Below are 22,391 nucleotides of genomic sequence, written 5' to 3'. Positions count from 1 at the left end.
TCCCTAACCTAAGGTCAAACTAATAAAAGTGCTTAAGAACTAGACAAAAATAGTGAAAAATAAGTTTTCCTTCAGTTATAGACTCAGCTGCTGGCAATACTAGTGTATATCATTTTTCCATCACAGTTTCTAGATGCCACAAGCATTCTGTGAATGTGAACTATCTTCCCACATCAGAAAAGTATCAGCATTAAACATACAATTTCAGGTTTCATATGCAACATTTTTCAAGCTTACTTGCTTCTGCATGTGAATCTTCCATCAACATACTGAAAGCATATTGAGCAGGCATTAAGAGTTGTATTCCTTTGGGATAATATTGTTTAGCTTGCATAACCTTAACTTCTTTGAAAGATATTTCTCTCATGAACTAGATGTAGGAAATGACTGTTTATATTTAAAATAATGAGATTAATAAGTATTTGCTGTAGTTATCTTTGACTTGCTGACCTGTTAGGATGCAAAGCGTGTTTTTTGAATTATAAATACTTTAAATACCAAGAAAGAATAATTTTCATCCAGCTGTTCAAGGCACGTCTATCATGTAAAGCAAACATTTGTATTCAGAGCAGACATTTTGTTGACTTTTAGTTGCAGCTTTTTTCCCTACTTTCTCAGAATACACATACTGTAAAATTCTTGCAAATCTACCAAAAAAATAAAAATTAAAAAATAAAAATATCAGTATCTTACATTCCAGACTAACCAAATCTCAGTTTCCACAAACTGTTCATTTTAAGTAGCTCCTAAAAAATCTTATATTTAATTCCACTGTGCTGGACATTTATCAAGTACCAACATTGTAGAAAGTGTAATAGTTGGTTTTAATGTTTGAATATTTTTTCAGCATTAAACTGAAGAAAGTTATCTGTACTGGATTTTATATAAAACTTCTTTCAGTACATTTTCACTTCCATTTCCATCTCCTCTAAGGAGTGTTTTTTTGAGAAATGCATTTTTCTTAATTGATTTGTTTCAAATTTATATTTTTTCTGTCATTTTCTGATTGATTGATGTTTGTGAAATCAATGTGATGTATGAACTGTCCAGATTCAAAATTATAGCCAGAAAGTACAAGAAGAAAATAGTAATTTTTTCAAGATGAGAATCTTGTATTAAGCTAGAAACTGAGATTGATTAGGTAACCCTGGCTGATCTCAGTCTCTAAAAGAAAATGATGATTTCATGCCGAGGATAGTGATTAAATGATTTATTTATGGATGTCTATACAGCATTTAAGACGTTTTCCAACCACTGTATCATTATGGAGTCTAGCATTTTGCTTTTGTGAGAAGTTGTCTGAATTCAAATGATACTTTTTTGCATATAATTTAATAGTCTAGTAAAACGTGAAGTCTTAGGAAAAGCTAAATACTACAATTAGTTGGAATTTATGGTCCTTCTAAAGTGCAGCAAATTGTACTGAGGTTGACAGGAAAGAACGGGAAAATTGTTGTGGAAATTATCATGATGTGGTCAGCAAACAAACACATATGAAGGGGAGGATCAAGAAACGAAATTACCTACAAAAAGATAAAGGAATGCTGTGTGTGAGAAGGGGAAACCGACAGGAAAATAAAATGTGAATACGTTAATTATGTAAGGAACTCAACAAATAGTCAAATTGCAAATTGGATAAAATGATGGATATATAAACCATCCTTTATCAAACTCAAACTTAGAAAAGGCATAAAATTCATTGAGTTTCTCCAGTTTTCTAGTGAGTTTGTCTTTCTTATGCAATTCATTCTTTAAAAAAAAATTGACCTAATTATTTTGCAAAGAAGTATTTAGATTATTTACATGACAAAAGAATTATTTAGATTATTTACATGACAACACTTCTATTGTTCACTCCTATTGTTCTTCTGTTTTATTATTTTAGGGCATCTAAAATATGTACCTGCTAGATAGATGGATAGATAGGTAGATGAAGAGTGATATATCGACATAGTGTGAAAATTAAAAATCCCATTGAAAGCAGTTACTTTAAATGTTTCATTATTTGCTCACAAATGAGTGTGCATTTATCATATTCTTCTATAAAGAGATTTTTAAAGTTTTTATTTTAAAATAATTTTGCACTAGACATACTTTATCCAGAGTTACATCTTAAAGCTCTTTTAATATGTATAAATGTACAACTTATCTTAAGAAAGATTTAGCTTATTCTAACTGAAGAAACAAAAGTATTAGTACTTCAATATGCAAAGATACAGAATCCTAATTCTGAGCTGAAATAGACCAAGTTTTTTTTTTCTTTTTAATAGAAGTATAGTTAGTTATTATGTGTCAATTTCTGGTGTACAGCATAATATTCCAGTCATGCATATATATACATATATTCATTTTCATATTCTTTTTCATTAATTGCTAGATTCACATGATATGAGTTGCAAAGTACAACAAATGTTTTGGAGGGGATGTCCCAATCTGTCCCAGGCTATTAGAAATATCACTAAGAAATGTGGTTCCTATATTTTGAAGGGTTTTATTTCTTGGATCTTGCAAAGGTCTCTGGGGGATGTGATAATTCCATTTAATGGAGTACTTTCAGTTTGGTGTCATTCATGTAGTTGTCCAGCATGATGTCTCATAGGATGTCGAGATGACCAGGGTTCCTGAGACCAAATTACACTGTAGAGTTGGAAATTAAGGAGAATGCTGAAACAGTAAAGTAAAATTATACAGTTGTCCCTGAGAAGGGGGCAACAGATATTTTCTGTTGGTCTCTGTTTATCAAGATGTAAAAAAAAAAAAAATTCATTGTCGCTTGCTAGACCATTCATTATTACTGTGATAATTCTGAGGGTCCTTGTTCATTTTCTTCAGTGGAGAGAACCTATAGGTTGTATTTGCAATCACCACTTGATTAAATGTATTGTTATTTGACAAGATTAGTTTGTCTTTTATATAGACTGAACAGGAAATTTAAATCTGCGTGTTTGGAATCCCCACTCTTGACTCTTCCATTTTCTTATCATGTCACTAATTGCTGCATTTCTCTATGGATCCACTAAAGATGTGTGCTTGCTCTTTTGGTAGGCTGGAGATGCTTTAGTTTGGTCGTTACTACAGTTTTACAGCTTCTTACCACATGGGTTTCAGAGACAGAGATTTCTTTCAGTTGAAGAGTAAAACTTCCAAATATATACCAATGACCTGGTGAAATAATCAAAGGATTGAATGGAGGCATCACTGCACCAATTGTAATATGGGGTCAGGACAAAATCTCAGTCATCACATTACCCCGATAGCCTCCCCTCAGATCAGTGTTTCTTAGTGGTATTCTGGACCCACGGGGATTAGTGTTGGCTCAGAGGCAGTTATTTTAATAATCAGAGAGGTCTGTGTTCTATATCCTAGTTTCTAGATCTAAATTTAGATCTAGAAATCTAAATTTTATAATCTGGGCAGTGACACTCCCCTCCTGCTTATTTAGAAATGGCCAGAAACATCTCTCAGAATGGCTAAAAGGGAAGATGGATAGAATTGACATATGCTGCTTTACACAGTCCTTCTTAAGGACAGTCACCTTCCTCTTCATTTAAGGGGCTGGGGTAAGTAAGCTCCCTTAGGTCTGGGAATTGGTAAGCGACCGTGACTAACTGGGTCACTAAATTTTGATTTGGATTTCTTAGACTTTGCTATCATTGGTGATACAGATCAAAAGGCCCATTACTTCAGTCGCTAAATGCTGTTGTACTTGACTTTTTCCAGTCACATTTGCTACCCATTATGAAGTCTGTGCTCACTTTCCTTCTAGTGGTAAAGTGCCACTACTTGGCCTTTGCCTCACCTAAACCCTAAAGAAATCAAGAAATCATTTCACTGTAGGTCTAATCTCTGTATTCTCAAGTCTGGAGAACAGAAATTATAGAGATTTTGTTTATAAGGATGGCACTGTCCTCATCAATTTATTTCTCATCATTATTGTAAATAAAGTGTCTTCTGGGTCCTTTGTGAAGATGCAATTATTGCATAGTTTCATAAGTCTTGGCAAATAAATCCACTTTAACATTCCCATTTCAGTAGGTCCCAGTTTCTTCTTCTACATTAAAACAAGGAATTCCTAATATCTGAACTTTATACTTTGTCCACCTTTTAGTCCAGATTTTGGTAAATAGGTTGAAGAAGCACTTAGCACTTGTGCTAGCTACTTGGAGAAGCACACTGAATCCAGAATCTCTAATCATGCATTCGTACCAGCTTAAATTAAACTGTTTCTCGCTCCTCCATAAGGAACACATAAAACCTATTTTCACACATGCTCCCTGTGCTTCAGTTTAAGTTATAGAATCTTGTGAGACTCATATTCAGGAAGCTTCTTGTCCCCAGGGTTGACTAGATAATTGGCTCCCAAGAGGATGTTGGGATCTTGAGTTCAGATGAAGTAATAGGTTTGGGCAGGAAGACAATTACTTCCTTTTCTTAGTTAATGATCTTAGATAAGATGTGGACTTGATATTGAAAACATGAAGGAACAGCTTCCTTAGTCAGCTGTGGAACAACTTAATGGTAGCAAGAGAGACTCGGTAAGTTTTTGACGTTGAGAGTATTTTGAATCACCTGAATTCTCCCACATATTCGCTTTCCAGTGCTCAGGATTTCACTTGTTTTTCAGTCAATGGCCTCATTTTCTCATATGGCAAGGCAATAAAGTCAATCATCTTCACAGTTTAGGAATTCTGTGGGATGAGACTTGCTTTTTGATGTGCGGTTCTGTTATCCTTTCCACTGTCAGAGGACATGAGATACTTCTGACATGAAGACTCTCTGATTATCTCAATATGACTTGAGCAGAGAATTTGAACTTTAAAAAGCTTATTTTGTTTCTTTAAATTCTGCTGTGCAGTTAGACACAGCCTGTCCTTTTATATTTCTTGTATTTCTCATGCTTTTATAGTATCAAAACAGATGGAATTTGGTCACCAAAAATACTACCATCAAGAATCACTTTATTGAGATGACCAGAGGTGATGAGACATAAGCCACTATCTGCCAGGTGTCATCAGATTAAAACTACATAGGTCCTTGCTGCACTGAAATGCAGGCAGTCAAATGACTGGTCCAAATTCCCATTCCTTCAAAAGACTGTTTCCTGCAGCACTTCTCTTTTGGGAACATTTTTTGGTTTTAATGTCTATTCTCTTATTTGCAAACAACATTTACTCTGGCTAGTTTAAACACAAGAGGCTTTTGATAAAGGATATTAAGTGGCTTATACAATCATTGAGAAGAATCAATTCAAAGATTAGAGGCTATGTTTTCAGGAGAAATGCCCAGTACTGTACCACAGATCTGGCCTGATGAAGCCAGTTGTCAAGCAATAAATAGCAAGCACTTGACTTTATTGCAATTGCTGCTGCCACTAGTAGCATTGCTACTTCAGAATCTCAAACTCGAGGCTGCTGAAAACTCTTCAGTATTGCCACCAACAAAATATTCATATTTTGCTGCCATCTTCACCAGCAGAAGGTAAAAAACTGAAAACTTCATGAAGAGCCTAATTTCTTAAGTTGCCTATTTGAATCAGTATCTTGCCCGGGCAAGTCTGTTTGATGAATCTCAAGCCGTGTATGTCTTTGTTCTAACAGGAAAAGGATCTGGATGTTTTTGAGTTCTGATTTCTATGTTGGAGAGCTAAAGTTCATTACTTGGGTTTTATAAATATATAAAGTGGATTTAAACTACGATATCCAGGGAATTTGGTCAAACTTGAATGAAAATTTCTACATATAATTGTTAAACAAATTATCTTCATTATTTTGAAAAAAAATATGTTTTTTCAAGAAATTAAGATTTGTCCATTGTATCTTTCTCTCTCCCCCTCCTCCTTCCTTCTTTCCTCCCTGTGTTCTTTCCTTCCTTCATTCTGTATTTTTTTCTATTTCAGGTAATGAGGGTTGAGTTAATAATATGTCTCAACTCATTGCACATTACATCTTTGAACTAAGCAAGGTCCTCTCCTGGTTTATGTATTTTCTTATGTACTGCGTTTATCCCAAATCCATTTGCATTTTCCTAAACAGCAGCCTTTTCATAGATTAATTGCTTATTTTTATTCCTAAGTATTCTTATTAAATGTTTATTTAGCATTTTATGCATATGCTTTAAGTTTAATGTAATGGTTATATTAAATGTCTCGTTCGGACTCCTAATCTTTTTCACCATAATCAAAATATTTCATAGATCCACTCATGTTGCTTTTGGCCATCTAGTGTGCTGCTTATAAACATCATACATCTGCTGCACTGTACACAGCAACTCACCCAGTAACAGAGACACAGATCCTCTGCCCAATTTGTGGGCATCTCTATTCAATTTAAAGCCCTAATATGTTATTTTCACTTAGTATTCACAAATTTTATTTTACAAAAAAAGGAAAAGATAAAAATAATTAAGCTAGTATATCACATTTTCAGTTCTTTTCCCCTTTCCCTACATGAGGTACCTAATATAGTTTTGTTGTCTTCAAAATAAAATGCACAGAGTAGAATCTGTGTGTGTGTGTGTGTGTGTGTTTAATCTGTTACACCAAGCAGCAAATTAGTGTTAAATTGGTTAAAAATCTCAACTGTGGAGCCAGACATTCTGGTTTTTATACTGTCTCTGCCACTGACTACCTGTGTGATATGGGAAAGTTACTCAGATCTCCCAGAACTTCAGTTTTCCACTTGTAAAATGGAAAGAATAATAGTATCTATGACATAGGATGTTTGTGAGGATTAAATGAGTTAATATCTATAAAACAATTAAAGTAGTGCCTGGCACAGAAAAGATACTAATAAATGTTACTTTAGTAGTATTTAGGGAACTTTTCAATAATATTCTATGTAGTGTGAGTTCATAGAAGATACTATGAGATAAATAGGCTTTAGACTTTATGAGTATTATATAAACAAACTCATTGGTGAAGTAAAATGGAAAAGAAGAAAAATATTCCAAAGTAAAAGATAGTGTATAGAATCAGTGATGCTACAGGTAACAAAAGCAACTAGTTCACTCTTGAGGGAGTAAATCACAAAAGTCCATTTTCCAATGGTGTCTCTATTTTGATAATTTCTTAAGACACTAAGCTTTATATTAGCATTGAAGTTTTTCAATTTATAAAAATATCCGGAGCAATATCATAAAGAAATGACAAGTGAAAAACAGCATCAAAGTAAGGGCAAAAAAGGGGGGAAACACTTGTATATAAAAAAATAGTCAAGTAATTTTCACTTTCATCAATATATATTTGGAAAAGATACAGATTTTGTTAACTCTATTATTTCTGTTTGTGGATGAATATTGTCAATTATTAATTAATCAGTTGTCAAAATTTCCAAGGGAAAGTACCTAGAGACAACTATTTTGTTTAATGACATATCATGAATAGCTCTACATTGGCCTTACACTCATGCTTCTGTGACCAGATTAGTGTTCTATTTACGGCTCCCTACAAAAATCTTTTAGGTTTGCCAACTGAAGCTGCCCATCCACATTGAAGCTTGGCTTAAGTGAGGCGTAAGTTCTCTGCTTTTCCTATGCCTGTTTACTGTTTTCTAAACAGTCATTAGTTCCAAGATGAGACTCTAATGAATGTGTCCATAGTTCATCTCTGGTTTATCTAATAAGGATTAGCAGAGAGGGTGGAATATTTTTAGAAACCATCAATGTCCTTGTTTGGTTCCCTGACTAGAATCTTTCTAGAGACTTCTCTGGTTTCTAAAGAGACACTTCTGGGACTTCTGTTCCTTCCCTTTCTCCCTTCTACCTATTGTGGTACCAGTGACAGAGGTGATGATGGTAGCATGTTTCAGCACTTACTATGCACACATTGCTACATGAAGAACTTGATTTGGATTTTCTTATTTGATCCTGGCAATATCTTCATGACATAATATTATCATTATTCCCATTTTTAGGGTGAAGAAGCTGAAGTTTAAAGATGTGAAGTGATTTGCCCATGGTCACAAATCTAGTAAGTGAGGGAATAGGAATCTGAACCAAGAAATTCTTACCCTAGAGCTATTATGCTCTGAATCACTAGTGAATATTGCTGTATTTCTTACGTTGCTGTAGGTAGCTCAGTCTTCCCATCCACTTAAATTGCTGCTTCCTTGAGAAAGCACACAACCTGGAGCACAGGCACTATGTCTGTTTGCTTTCTTACCTGTTTTTTCTGAAATTTCTCCCTGGGGATCACAATAATGCCTAGAATCTATGCTTCTTAAAATATTTCATAAAAGAATGAGTTCTATGGTTTCTCTATTTTTCAAATTAGTGTTATAACTTCAATTGCTGGTGTGATGTGCAATGTGTTTTAAAGTTTTTTGAAATTCTTCAAATAGTTACATGCCAAAGATGTGGTTTTTTGTTTGTGCTTGGTGCCCCCTCTCTTTTAAACTAAGGATCTAGACACAGAGCCCTAACTGTAATTCCTAGGTTTAGACTTTCCAGAACCCTTAAATAACACATTATTCTTTAATGCTGCTGCCTACTAGCCTGCCTACTTTCTTAATCTGTCTTTCTTTAGACACTTTAATGTTGACAGAAGGATTCACTGAGAACTGCACTCGCTCCACAGAAGAATTTTGTGTAATGAATACTGTGCTATTTGAGAGCAATGCATGGTATTTTCAATCTATAGTGTGTTTATGAATTACTTCCTCGTGGACTGCACATTCTGAATTTATGATCCCAAGGGAGGGCCCAAGAATCTGCATATTTTAACATGCACAAACACAGGCAGTAATTCTGCTGCAGGGTGTGTTTGACCCACATTTTTGAGAAAAATTACACTTGCAGGAGGTTATGATACTTGTTTCTTGTCCCTCATCTCTAGGAAAATGGTGACAACCCTTAATCAGGTTTACCTGATGTTGCTTTTCTCAAAAGCTCTTTTACAATATACCTGCTGACATCCTGTTTTTACACCAGCAATGATTCTGTTAATACTGTTTTCTTTCTCTCCACTGTGGGTACTCGATTCTGCCTACTGCTCACCTGGAAGCTAGTTTTAAACTCAGCTTTTTTGTGTAATTCTGGTTTCAAACTCATTCCCTGTTTAACAGAAACATGGTCAGAAATCCATTTCCAATATGAACCATCAAACATTCTGGTGGTTCAGTTCAGAATCAGAGCATCTCAGCATTTTGAACTATTCAATCATTTGTCCCTTTGGCATGTATGCTTTGAACTTGTTTGTATAAAGATGCATATTGTAAACTGATATGCATAGAACATCAATTTGTTTGAAACCTCACTCTGAAGTGCTGTTGCTCTTTATTACTAGTCCTTGAGAACAAGCTTCTGTAAGGATTCCCGATGACCTGGCATCATGTAAATCTTCCTGGTGTGCTCTTTAGATGTAGCATAATAGTGAAACCACAGATGCAAAATCATATTTAAATCAAGCTTACCCATGAGTCCACTATTAGGTTCTAAACCAAGTTTACTTAGACTACTGCAACTTTTTTTGCACAGTGTTTTGAAAGGACTTCTTCATGTGATTTTCCTGAAATTGACTGCCATTCATTCAAACACCAAGTATTTACTGAGCACCTCCTGCATTCATTATACGTAACTGAGCTTCTGAGAGATTCAAAAGTGATTGAAGGCATACTCCATCCTACTGCAGCTGTAGAAGATTTTATTTTCCTACTAAAAAATTAAAGAATAGAAGAATAAAGCCTAATAAAGTAAAACAGAAAAGAATTAGTGACAGTTTGGGTATTAAACTCAGCAGCAATAGCTGCTTTGAAAGATGATCTGGATTAACTTCTTTTTAAAAAATTATTTATTTTTATTTTATTTAAATTTTGTTGTGTGTTGGGGAGTAATTAGGTTTATCTGTTTTATTTTTTAATGGAGGTACTGGATTGAACCCAGGATCTCACGCATGCATCTCTACCACTGAGCTATCCCCTCCCAACTTGGATTGACTTGTTAACTTCACATTATTTTTCTCTGTTTTGCTTCCTTTATCACATGTACATGTCTGTAGAGGCATTCATCCAGATCCACTTAGTCAGAATATACAGTTGCATTTATTAAAAATAGATGATTAACCATTTTGTAACTGCCCTCACATGTATTTAAATAGTCATGCTTTGTCTGGTGAGCATCAATACCAGCATAATCAATCTTTACTGATAATGACCTATTATAGAATGACATATTAACACAAAATAAAGTGAGAAAAAATATCCTACTACTGTTTGACTATTGGGAGCATTTTAATTTATTCTGTTATACCTAATTTTGTTAATATTTGACAATCCATTTAATACATTATTGGAATACCATCAGAGCAAATTGCATATTTTGTGGCTTGGTGCAAAGACACCAGTATCTCCTTTGTCAAAACAAGCATTTAACTTGAGGAGTTTCTTTGAAGATGTGAAATGTTTTCCACTAAACAAAATATACTTTAAGTGCTGGCTTTTTGATCTCACTTTTTACAAATTTTCTTCCATTAGTAAGAAAAGAGAGGCTAGTTTATTGAATCTTCAAGTCTAGAAGGCCTGAGGATATGACCTGTATTGCAAACCAGTGCTTGAACTACAACTCAAACAATGATTCTTCTTAGACTTGTGGTCTGAACGAAATATAAATACAGTATTATTACAAACAGTGAAGTTTCTCTGCTTTGGTATATCCATGTATTTAAAGTATGTGAATTTAGATGGTGTCTGTCTATTTTTGAAACAATTTTTATTTTTTTCTAATGAAACAGTAAAAGCCATTTGAAGGTGAAAACTTCCAGTCTTCTATAAATTATTAACCTTTCAGATAATGATTTCTACCATTAACAGTCTACTCATATTCATAAGGCTTCATTTGTTGTTACTTAAACTTAATTAACCCTTGATATGCTATAGAGATAGAAGGAAGTAATTCTATTTCAGGAAAAAACTTTGTTTCTAAAGAGTAAATTAGTAGTGTTTTTAAGTTATTATTGGTAGTGATGGGCGTGGTAGTAGTAGTTAGTGGTTAAGGAAGTAGTTTCTTCCTTATCTGCAGGGGATACATCCCAAGACCCCCAATGGATGCCTGAAACCTTGGATAGTATGGAACCCTACATGTATATACGATGTTTTTTTTCCTATACTTACATACCTCTAATAAATTTTAATTTATAAATTAAGCATGGTAAAAGATTAACAATAGTAACTAGTAATAAAATAGAACAATTATAAGAATACACTGTAATAAAAGTTATGTGAATGTGGTCTCTCTCTTTCTCTCTCTCATAATATCTTACCATACCATACTCACCCTTCTTCTTGTGACGATGATGATGTGAGATGGAAAATGCCTACTTTATGAGCTAAAATGAATGACCTTGGAATTGTGACATAGTGTTAGGCTGCTGTTGACCTTCTGATGATTGGTCAGAAGAAGGATCATCTGCTGCTGGTGATCCTGGATCACTGAGCCATGACGATGTGGATTTTGCAGTGTAAGGAGCAGAGGATGTCGATGGTTGGGAATTCCAGGCAGGATGGAACTTGTTGGTGCAAGATTTTTATCACACTACTCAGGACAGCAGGCAATTTTAAGCTTATGAATTGTTTATTTTTGGAATTTTCCATTAATATTTTTGAACCACAGTTGACTGGGGGTACCTGAAACTGTGGAAATGAAGCTGTAGATAAGGCTGTTTTTGTTTTGGTCCAGTTTAGACAATTAAAATTTATGTGTAAGGATCAAAGGATTCAAGGAATAAAGGAATAATTCTAAACATTGTCCAATATGATACTAATATTCGTACTCTCAGAGGGGGTTAAGCATTCAGGTGTTCATGGGATTTGCATCTATTTTTCTATGGATTAGGACTGGAAACATAGTGGCTTGCCTCCTAAAACTGTGAAATCACACTCTTATGTAATTGGTAGGGGATCTGAATGTCACGTAGCTTGACTTTTTCCCTCTATTTTCTTAAACCCACTACTGTTATTTCTAGCCTTACCATTACTTTATCTTTACAGAAAAAAAATATAACACTGTCTGTCACTGTGAGGCATTTAGTAGAGATAGTATTCACAAACTTGGTTATTACAAGTCAGCAGAGAAAATACATATTGTACAATTGTGTTTAGAACATCCCTCACAGGCTTCTGTTACTTTCACGTGAGATGAGGTTCTTGGGCTCAAAATTGTTTGAACTTTTAAAAGGATCCTGTCTTGAAAAACAACTATTATTTTGTTAGAAAGTCACATGGATGGTGCAGCTAGATTCTAGTTTAACAGCAATCCACCCTCTCTTAATTTTTTAATTTGTTTTTGTCTTAGTAATATGTATAGTAATCTCATATTTAATCAGAATTCATTTTAAATTCTGATTTTAATATTTCTTAAACTAATTTTAAAGATGCTGACAATAATGACAATGATAATTATAGCAAATATCACCATGTTCCATGTTGTTCTAGTTTTGTATGATATGTTAACTAAGTTTCTTAGTAAAATATCTAAAATATTTTTGGTGAAATTGGAAATAGAGACAGAGTTTGAATTTTGTCCCTGAATCTGATCCTCTTTACCAAATAGCTATTAAATAGCCTTTAAGGTCCTCACTTTCATCCAACCCTGGCCTTTTGTTCTGAGAAACTCAGGGTATCTCAGATTTCATCTAATCTAGCCATGACTTTGGTGTTTTAGTTCTCCTATTCATGAGTTATTTTTTTACATAATATTTTCTAAAATATAAACAACCAAAGGTATCATCCATTGTCTTATTTACTCCTCACACCAACTCATTGAAGTATGTTAAGTTGTATCCCTATTTTACACAGTATTACTTATTTGAATAGTCTACTGATTTAAATTCATAATTGTTTGACTCTGCAACAGCCAAACTGCTGCACATAACACACATTTAACTTGAATGTGCTTTTCGCAATGCAGGGAACATATTTTATCACTGCAAGTTACAAGTTTCAGGAATAGTTTGATCATGGATCTGGCTTTATTTCTCTGAGATTTTCAGAGCTGGACCCTCCGTTGGGTCTGCTTTGACACAAGATGGAATTCTCCCATGTTAGCAAAATAGCTACAGCAATTCCAGACCTTATATATGGATAGCTCATCATATCAGAAGGAAAGAAAACTTCTCTTCCTCCGTTTATTAATTGAAAGTCCTAGGCCTCAAGCACAAGGGCCACATTGAGAGAAGGCACACTGCTGAGCCCATCACTGTGATGAGGGGTTGGAAATAGACCAGCTGGCTCATTCTCCCTGGGTTTTCCCAGGGACTTCCCCATGGTCCTCTGCAAGGACTCACAAGCAGAGTCAGTCCCATCAAAACTCAGCAGCTGTGGCACAATAGAGGGTGGATAGATGATTGAAGAGTAGGACTCAGCTTATTTTGTTGCCCTTGTGCACTGTTCTTTTTTCTGATTCATAAATGTTTTGTGAAAGGTTGTTACTATTTCAAGCACCTGCATGAGTAAACCTTTTTGCTGTTGGAACACTCAACCCTCCTTTAAAAAAAATCTTTGGCTATGGTTGCCATTTATTTTGTAAATTTTTGTATTCTTCCCATCAGTTTGTACATTTTTATTCCTCAGAGTTCTGCCCAAGAGCCTTTTCTCTTCTCACTTAAAAAAAATAAAGTTATGACATTTTATTACACAAGCATGCTTGGCTATGTGCTATGTAACAAACCACCCCCAAAACTCAGTATTCTAAACAATAGCCATTTATTTTTGCTCAATTGTCTCTATCTACTAAGCATTTCATCTTGCCCCAGCTTGCTTTACTCATCCATAGTCAGCTGGAGATTGCATAAGTGACTGTATTAGTTTCCTATGCCTGTTGTAGCAAATAAAGCAAAGTTAGTGGCTTAAACAACATGGATTTTTTATTATTTAATACAGTTATCTCTGATAATTATCATTCATATCAGAGTCCAACAAGGGTCTCATTAGGCTAAAATCAAGATGTCTGCAAGGCTATATTGTCTTTAGGGGGCTCTAGGAAAGAACTAATCTCCTTGCCTTCCCAGCTTTTAGAGGATGCCTGCATTCTTCTGCTTGTGAGCCCCTCCCTCCAACTTCAAACCCAGCAATGGTAGTTCAGGTCCCTCTTGCACTACCTTACCCTGACTTCCTCTTCTGCATCCCTCCTCACGTATATATACCCTTCTGATTATATTAGACACTCCCAGATAACCCAGGGTAATCTCCTTATCTGCTGATGAGCAACCTTAATTCCCTTTGCAACTTTAATTTCCCTTTGCCTTGTAATGTGACATATTCAGAGGTTCTGGGGATTAGGACATGGCTGTCTTTGGAGGACCATTATTCTGCATACCACAGTGACTCTGCTGATCTCTCTCATACATCTGAAGATCAGCAGACTGGCTTATTTTGAAAGGCCTTGGTTGGGATAACTGGGCTTTTCTCCATGTGATTTTTCAAGCTGCAGCTTATCTCTTTGTTGAAGTTAGGTTTCCAAGAAAAATTACACATCATCACATTCATTGATTTCTACAGGCTGAAACAAGGCAAAAGATCAGCCCAGTCAAAAAGACTCTGTAATCACCATAATTTATTCTCTAAGCATGCAAAGTCTCGCTTCCTGATCTTCATATATGTTGTTCTGATTGGCTGCCTTTCTACCATCTTTCTCTTGCTTATCCCACTGAGTAGAAGACAAAGTAATAATTTCTTCGTACTTTGGTTTGTCATGGGTGTGATCTATTGGAAACAAATGGGGGGTGTCATATTTCACTCAGCTTTATTGCCATCTCTTTTATGTATTTTTTAAATAACTTGCTTGTCCCATTGGTGATAAAGGAGCTATCGATTTTGTGTGTATCGTTTCTTCCTTCTCTTCCCAGATGCAGGAAGGATGTGGGAAATCCATGTGGACAGCAGTAGGCTCAAATGCACTGAGGTGGCTTCAAGTAAAGATGCCTTCATCTTAAGCATCTGACTTTAATAACAGGACTGCTGGCTCATAAAATTTTAAGGAAAAGAAGCAACCCAGATGAAGAGTGTGTTTACAATCAGATATTACCAAGTAATGTTTGAGAGTTGACATAATGTCAACTTTATGATGCTTTGCCCTCCTCACATCCGACATCCAACCATCACTAAATCCTAACTCTTCTATACCTAAATGAATCTATAATTCAGTTATTTCCCACCCATTCCCTTGCTAACACTTTGATCCAAACCACTGTTGTTTCATAATTAAATTATTATAATAGTCTAATGAATCCCTTTATTTACCCTTTGGACTTCCACAATTTACTTTCCACGTAGTGGCCACAGGAATCGCTTTAAAATACGTTAAATGATATCACTTCTCTGCTCAATACGTTCTCATTGCTCCTCATCTCACTCAGAGTAAACAACATTGACCTACAAGATCTGAACCTTTTCCACTTCTTTGGCTAAACTCATCTCTCAATGCTTTCTCATTTACTTTACTAGGTACACTTGCCTCCTTGATAATTGAACTTTTCAGTCTCAGGTCTTTTCTACTTGCTGTTACTTCTTCCTAAAACCATCTTCCCCCAGATTTCCATTGTCTCCCTGCCTTGACATAATAAATGTCTTTTGCTTAAATATATTTTCAGAAGTGTTTTCTGACCCTCCTGTTTATAATTGTGTTTATGCTTGTGCACATGCACCGGCCTATGTACACATGTCCCTCATCCTGGCCTTTTGTATCTCATTTATCGGGTTCCCCACCCCCTCACAAAACAGAGCACTTTCTAACACTGTGTAACTCACTTAGTTTGTATGTATTTTTGTCTCACCCTGAGAATACAAGTTCCATTAAATGCGGGAACTTTACTACAATTTCTTGCCAAGAAATGCACTTGCAAGTAGAAAGAACTTGATAATTATTTGTTGGAAGAATGAGTGAGTGAACAAATGACCAAAATTCTTGAAAGGTATCTTTTTACAAATAGATACTTGTCTTACTCCATACTTTATTGTTTTATCAAGCAAAGTAGTTACTATTTCTATTCCTAATTCTCAAGTCATTTTTAGATCTCACACTAAAAGATGTCATACAGTGTTTGTTAGCATGGGGCCCCACATGGGAGACACCCCCAGACCCCCATTACCTCCACTTTTTGTTTGGTTAGCACCTACTCAATCTTTATTTCCTGGCTAAGGTGACTTCTTTCAAGAAGCTCTCTTTGAATCATCAAATCTGAGATAGGTACTTCACTTCAGTACTCTGGAACATTTATCAGACTCATACAAGTATGTTTTTGCTTTCTTATTTATTTCCCTACCATGCTATAAGCTCCTTGAGGGCAGAGATTATGCATGTTTTATTCGTGACTAAATTCTCAATGACTTGGATGATTCTAACTTATAATAAGTGCTTGCAAATGATTAAATAAATAATATAATTAATTTAAATGTTATTAATTTTCAAAATCAGGAAGTTTTTAAAATGTAATTTTATTAATAGAAAAACTGATCTCCTCTAAATACTGATACCAGTTCTTGACTCCTCAAGAGCCCAAAAGCAATTTTGCTTTCCAGATGGAATTATCCTAATTTTGTCAACATGCCCATTTGGTTGTAATTTCTATGTTTTAAGTAGTCTTGCCTGATTTCTTCTTAAAATACTAAAAATATTGTTGTACTTCATCATCTGTAGATTATTCATTGATACAATTTAATTATTTCATAAGTTGTTACATCAAAATTATTGTTAGGTAAAACTATCACAGTTTTTGGTTTCTCAGTTCTTTGTAAGATTGTGTAAATTATTATCTATTTAGGTTAGGTTAATTGCGTGCCAGCTTGTCCTTTGTGTTGCTTTATCAGTTCCTGGAGGCAGATTTCACATATCTTCCCCCCACCCTTTTTTTAAAAAAATTTCTAGGCGTGTCAGTCATTTTAAATTGGTTCGGAGTAGGAAAAAAAAATGTAGAAAATAATCTACATATGGTAAGACTGATGAGTTTTGAAACTTAATTATTTAAAATGAACAAAATTGAGTCCCAACCAGTGCACATTTTTGGGACTCCTACACTGTACATTTATAAGAAGTTATTACTTTATTTAGCATATATCTGGAGTTTCTTTCATATGTTCCATGATACTCTGCAATTGCAATTTTGTTTTTCTTAGAATAAGTGAAAGGCAAAGCTTATGGAGTCTCTAAATAAAATTGTATTTCATATTGTTATAGTCTTAGTGGATCTGGGTATTTTTAGTATAAGAAAACAAATAGAGTAATGAATCGTTTGCTTAACCTTAATTAGTGAGAAATAAATTTATGGATAAATTTTTAAATTTAAGAGTCAGGAAACGTTTTTCACTAATTCGCTGAATCATCTTTGATGTCTACATTTAAGAGTTGTGACCATGGCTTTTTTATTCTTTCTTAGGATCTCTGTACACATAAGCATCAATATTAATCCCAAATACATTCCTCCCCCTGCCAAGAGAAATGTATTTGTACAAACTAAATAACTAAATGCCAAAAGAAAAATTTTACAAAGACTTGTATATGATTTACAATGTGGACGATGACTTTTGACAACATCTGAATGGATTTATATTTAAATGAGGACAGTAGAATGTGAAGTAATTGTCAAGGGCTGCTTAGCATTGGACAGTCTGATTCTGCAATATAGATGTCTGGAATCCTTATCCAGTGCTTTTCACGTTTAACCTTGTTGATTCTTTAGTGTTCTTCCTTTCTCATAGTACAAATACTGATGTAAAGAGCTTCCTATTATTTCAAAGATTATTTTTTGTGGGGGTGGTGGGGAGATAATTAGGTTTGTTTGTTTGTTTGTTTGTTTGTTTATTTTGATGGAGGTACCAGGACCTCACGCACGCTAAGCATACTTCAAAGATCCTTTATTAGCAGCAGTGATATTTCTCATAACTTTGGTAAAGTTGTTTCAAACTCATGACTGTGACATATTAAATAACTAAAGTCCTGTTTAAATAAAAGGATTTACTTCACTGATATCACTGAAACCATGAATTTCATGTCTAATATAAGATTATAAGAGATAGATTTCATAAGGTTTCATCTTATGAGTGTTACTACTAAATGCCCAAGAAAAGAGTCCACTGTGCTGAGTGACTTTCCAAATAGAAAGCCTCCTGGGATACAGAATGAACCAATGTGCATGCCAGGAGAGCACATACATTGTAAGTGGCAGAGAGATCTTGGCCTCATTGAAAAAGAAAAACTGTTACCAATACTGTTTAGTTTAGCTGCAAATATAAATCATATGAGTATGTTTGCAGTCATAATATGACTGCTTGTGTCATGTACTAGATTAAACATTAGTTACAACCTCAACAATAAAAATATAGACTGATACCTCTGTGTGCTATACACTGACCTCCTGGGAAAATATTAAAAGTATTATTTTCTTATAGATCACAACTATTCAGTATAATCTTATATTCTCAAGACTGCATATATTAGCATACATTTTTGGAGACCTGGCTAAAGAGTTTGTTTCATTCTTTCTATATGCAGACATAAAGATTTCTGTTAAAGTTTCCAGATCCTGGAATAAAAATGATAGCTATGATAGGGTATTAAAGCTCCTTCCATCAAGAGATGGAATCTATTTTTCCAACTCTTCAATCTGGGCTGGCTTGTGACTTTCGCTGAGTATTAAAGTGAGGCATAAAATCTTTATCCAAGGCCTCTAAAGACCTGTAGCTTCCTCTCCTACCTCTTGGAACCCTGAGATCATCATACTGTCAGGAAGCCTGGTGTAGCCTTTGAAAGAATGAGAGAGCACCTGGAGAGGAGAGCTCCCATACGAAGCCCTAGACTTGGGAATGAGCTGTCTGAGACAAGCCTAGTGCCCAGCCATTCCGTGAGGTGAACGCAGCCCTATGAGTAAATTCAGTCAAGACTAGCTGAAGAATCACCCAGCCAATGCTTAGAATTGTGAGAAATAGTAAATCATTGTTGATCTATGTCACCAAATCTGGGGGGCTCCTTCCTTACAGCAACTGGAGATTCATAAAATAGCCAACATCTGTGGTGCACTTACAAATGCCTAGAAACGTATGGATTGTGCTGTTTATCTGTCTATTGGTCTGTCTAACAATCCGTCCATCATCTTAAGTGTGCATATACTTCTTTCCTCCTGGCATGTTCTACATGGTTAACTGCATAATTATTCAGTATCAATTATATTCTGTCACTGAATCTCTATAGACCTGACTTGTGGTAACATATCCTTATTCGCTTTTGTTCTCATTTTGTTCCTCTTATGTTTCATAATATTTTATATCCATATTTAAAAGCTTAAGAAACTTGGCTGTCTGGATACATCATGTTTTTAAATATGCTCCATTTTATTAGCTGTCAGTGAAGTTCTGTTGTACTCATTAAATGTGTCATTTTGTGTCTGAGGTTGCAAAGTTCATGTATCTTTTATGAAAGTCATGACTTATAGCTTTATAGACTAGCTCATTTGATAAATTTTTTTTCTGTTTCCTCTATTAACCTGCTATTTTGTGATATATTTTAATTGAATTTTTGTTTGAAGGATATAGTAAAATCAATACTTGTTAAAAACAGCAAAAAAAAAAAATGCCAAGGAAGCACTATTAATTTATCTGCTATATGTTCTGTAAACCTGAATATCAAAAATCTGGTACTGAGTGCAAATTGGAAGTCCTTTAAACGAATGGCCGTATTACATATTTAGGTTTACAGTGATATAAACACAGTGATATTTTCTGTGTAAATATCTGTGATTTACAGGACACAGTTTGCATACCTATGAATAAACTATGTAAAAACAAACATAAAGAAACATTTAACAAACATACTGACAAAAACAACAAAATTGTATAGCAAAGTAGAAATATAATGTTAAATAGTGACTGAATTTATTCCCCACTTAAAATCATCATCTCAAACAATCCTAGTTTTGGGCTTCTTTATTTAGTCCTGGTGGCTTGGCGTGGATTTGCACATAATTGTTGCTGTGTTGATAGGTGAACATAACTCTCAAAATGTTGAAATTCAATAATGTGGTATAGCATTGTGAAATATTTATAATTTAAATGAAATTATAGTGATTATGTAGAAACTTATAGTAAATGTTTATGTTTATTTTGAGTGTTTATGGCTATTTTATCACACACAGAATATATGACATCTGATAGCAAATTGATGATTTCTCACATTACAATTTTTGTGACATGATTACATATGAAATCTGAGAACAAAATCATGAAAAATACTATTTATAATAAAAAGCTCTGTGATATAACCTAATTTTCCATCTCCTCTTTCACCTCAAACACACACACACTCTTGCATGCACAATTCACACACGAACAACTACATCCACCATTATTATTACAGAGGATGAGAGAAACTTCCATTTAGTGTAACTAAGTAACTAACTAGTGGATAGCAAATTAATACAAAATGTTTGAAAAAGTTACTGTAACTACTTAGAAGAATATTCCCAGTCTTTATATCTACCTATCTTTGAAGCTGGCAAGTAATATTGTATTTCAAATGCCTGCATATTGTATAAAGTATATATATATACTTTTATTGTGTATTTAATCTATATGTCTGTTGACCTTGAAAAGTCATTATTTATAACTAACAGCTATTTAGTATATTCCAGGCACAAGGCTAAGTAATTAACATTCAATATTCATTTAATTCTCCCAAACGGAATCTTCACCTGAAGCTAAGAAAACTGAGGCACACGGAAACTAAGGATTATACAATATTGTGGTTATTGATGGAACTGAGATTCAGATTATGTCTGGCTATCTCCAGTAAGATAGTTAAGTTCATATTTGGAAATGTAAGTGTATTATAAAATATGCATTTGAAATTTAAGACTAAATTCTACATAGATGAACATAATTCTGTACCCATATATTTTTAATTTTCCTAAGTATGTTTTATCATAAGAATCATTATACATATTTGTGTATATGTTATTTTAAAAATTATAGTATATTTATTTATTTTCAAGGCATTAACATTACAGCAAACAATAGAACTGAAAAGATCAAAAATAGATTGTTTTTAAACTTCCCAGGCTGAATTTCAAATATAATTCTGTACAGAGGGTAGATTATTTCAAAATATGATTTGGGTAAGGTTTTCTATTCAAAACATTAGCTCTGGATACAAAGCCCTTTTTTTTAGCCAACCAAGGGGGTTATGTTGGATTGGGTAACAGAATATTTTAGAATCAGTAAATACATTTTTAATTGATTATTCTTTGATTTTGCTGGTTTTGAAATACTTCTTCCTTAGATTTCCTTCATAAAAATGACAGAGTCCTCAGTATTGGTTGTAGTGTCTTTAGTGTTTGTTTCATCCCTGTTCTAACAAAAGACAGACTGAAAATGCATAAGCCGATAAATTTGGGGGGTTATTTTATTTTTCCTATGTTGGGAAAATTTTTTAGTGGTAAATAACCTTAATAAACTATATACATTACTATGCTATATATTTTCCTTTTGTAATATCCTGCATGTGAGAAGTTACAAAAGGATTTGTAGGTAATCATGCGTTGTAAGTAAATCTCCTGTACATGACTAGTTAAGACCAGTGACTTGATACCATATTAGAAGGGCAAACCTTATCTAGAGGTAATCTTTCATATTTCCATTGTGCAACTGGTGAAATGGAAATATTTATAAATATTATAAGAAATATGCAGATCACCAGAGAGCAGTGATTTGTGATCTATCACAGTCAAGGAAGGTTGGAAAAGTAGTTTTCCATAAAATCAGGCTTAATTTTTTAAGTTGCTGTTTTGCTTTTCCTTTAGCTTTAATTGTAATGATGTGATATGGTAATTTGCAAAGGTTAGAGCAGAAAATTTGAATTGAAGGCCACTGGTAAAATGTTTTATTTCTCTTAATTTGTTTCTAGAGCCTATTTGAATTAGCAGTTAAACCAAGTGTTGAATATGATTATTTTATTCCTTGGATGTTCATGGGACATAGTTGGCCCCTGTTTAATCTCCAGAGGTTAAGAACTACGATAATTCATATTTCTGATTATGCTCCTTGCCTACCTTGTTTGCAGGCTTTAAAATGTAAAAATGTAACTGATTCCTGGTATCTTGAAAAATGAGATGTCAACATTCACATGCGTTTTCATTGTATGGCTTAGGCACTTAAAATTAATGAAAGAAAAAAATTTGGGGGATGTTTAGAAGAATAAATTCATATTCAAATTTATATTAATGAATATATTAATATATATTAAATAATATATAATTATTTGATGGTGATATTAATCTCATATCCTAAATGGAGTAAGATGGGCATAAATATATCTTATCAATGAATGGCTAATTAAATACGTGATTGAACACATTCACGTATAAATATTTACGTTAACCTTATTTCTATTAATACATTTAGTCTATAATAATTTTCACA

The 22,391-nt window shown here is 34.1% G+C and overlaps 1 protein-coding gene across 11 annotated transcripts in view; it reads left to right on the top strand.

Annotated features, from left to right (window-relative positions):
- Positions 1–22,391, top strand: part of EPHA5 (EPH receptor A5) — a 417,840-nt gene that overhangs the window by 270,547 nt on the left and 124,902 nt on the right. The window contains exon 6 of one of the 11 annotated variants that reach the window (XM_072940779.1): positions 14,834–14,983. The exons of the other annotated variants lie outside the window; for them this stretch is intronic. Coding sequence (XP_072796880.1) covers positions 14,834–14,928 — 95 coding nt within the window. The 3' untranslated portion in view covers positions 14,929–14,983. Of the gene's footprint in view, positions 1–14,833; positions 14,984–22,391 lie in introns of those variants that run through there. 11 annotated transcript variants of the gene reach the window in all.

The sequence above is a fragment of the Vicugna pacos genome, chromosome 2, assembly GCF_048564905.1.
Source record: "Vicugna pacos chromosome 2, VicPac4, whole genome shotgun sequence".
Taxonomy (NCBI): Eukaryota; Metazoa; Chordata; class Mammalia; order Artiodactyla; family Camelidae; genus Vicugna; species Vicugna pacos.
The sequence above is the reverse complement of the archived record's forward strand: the minus strand, read 5'-3'. Positions and strand labels throughout refer to the sequence as shown.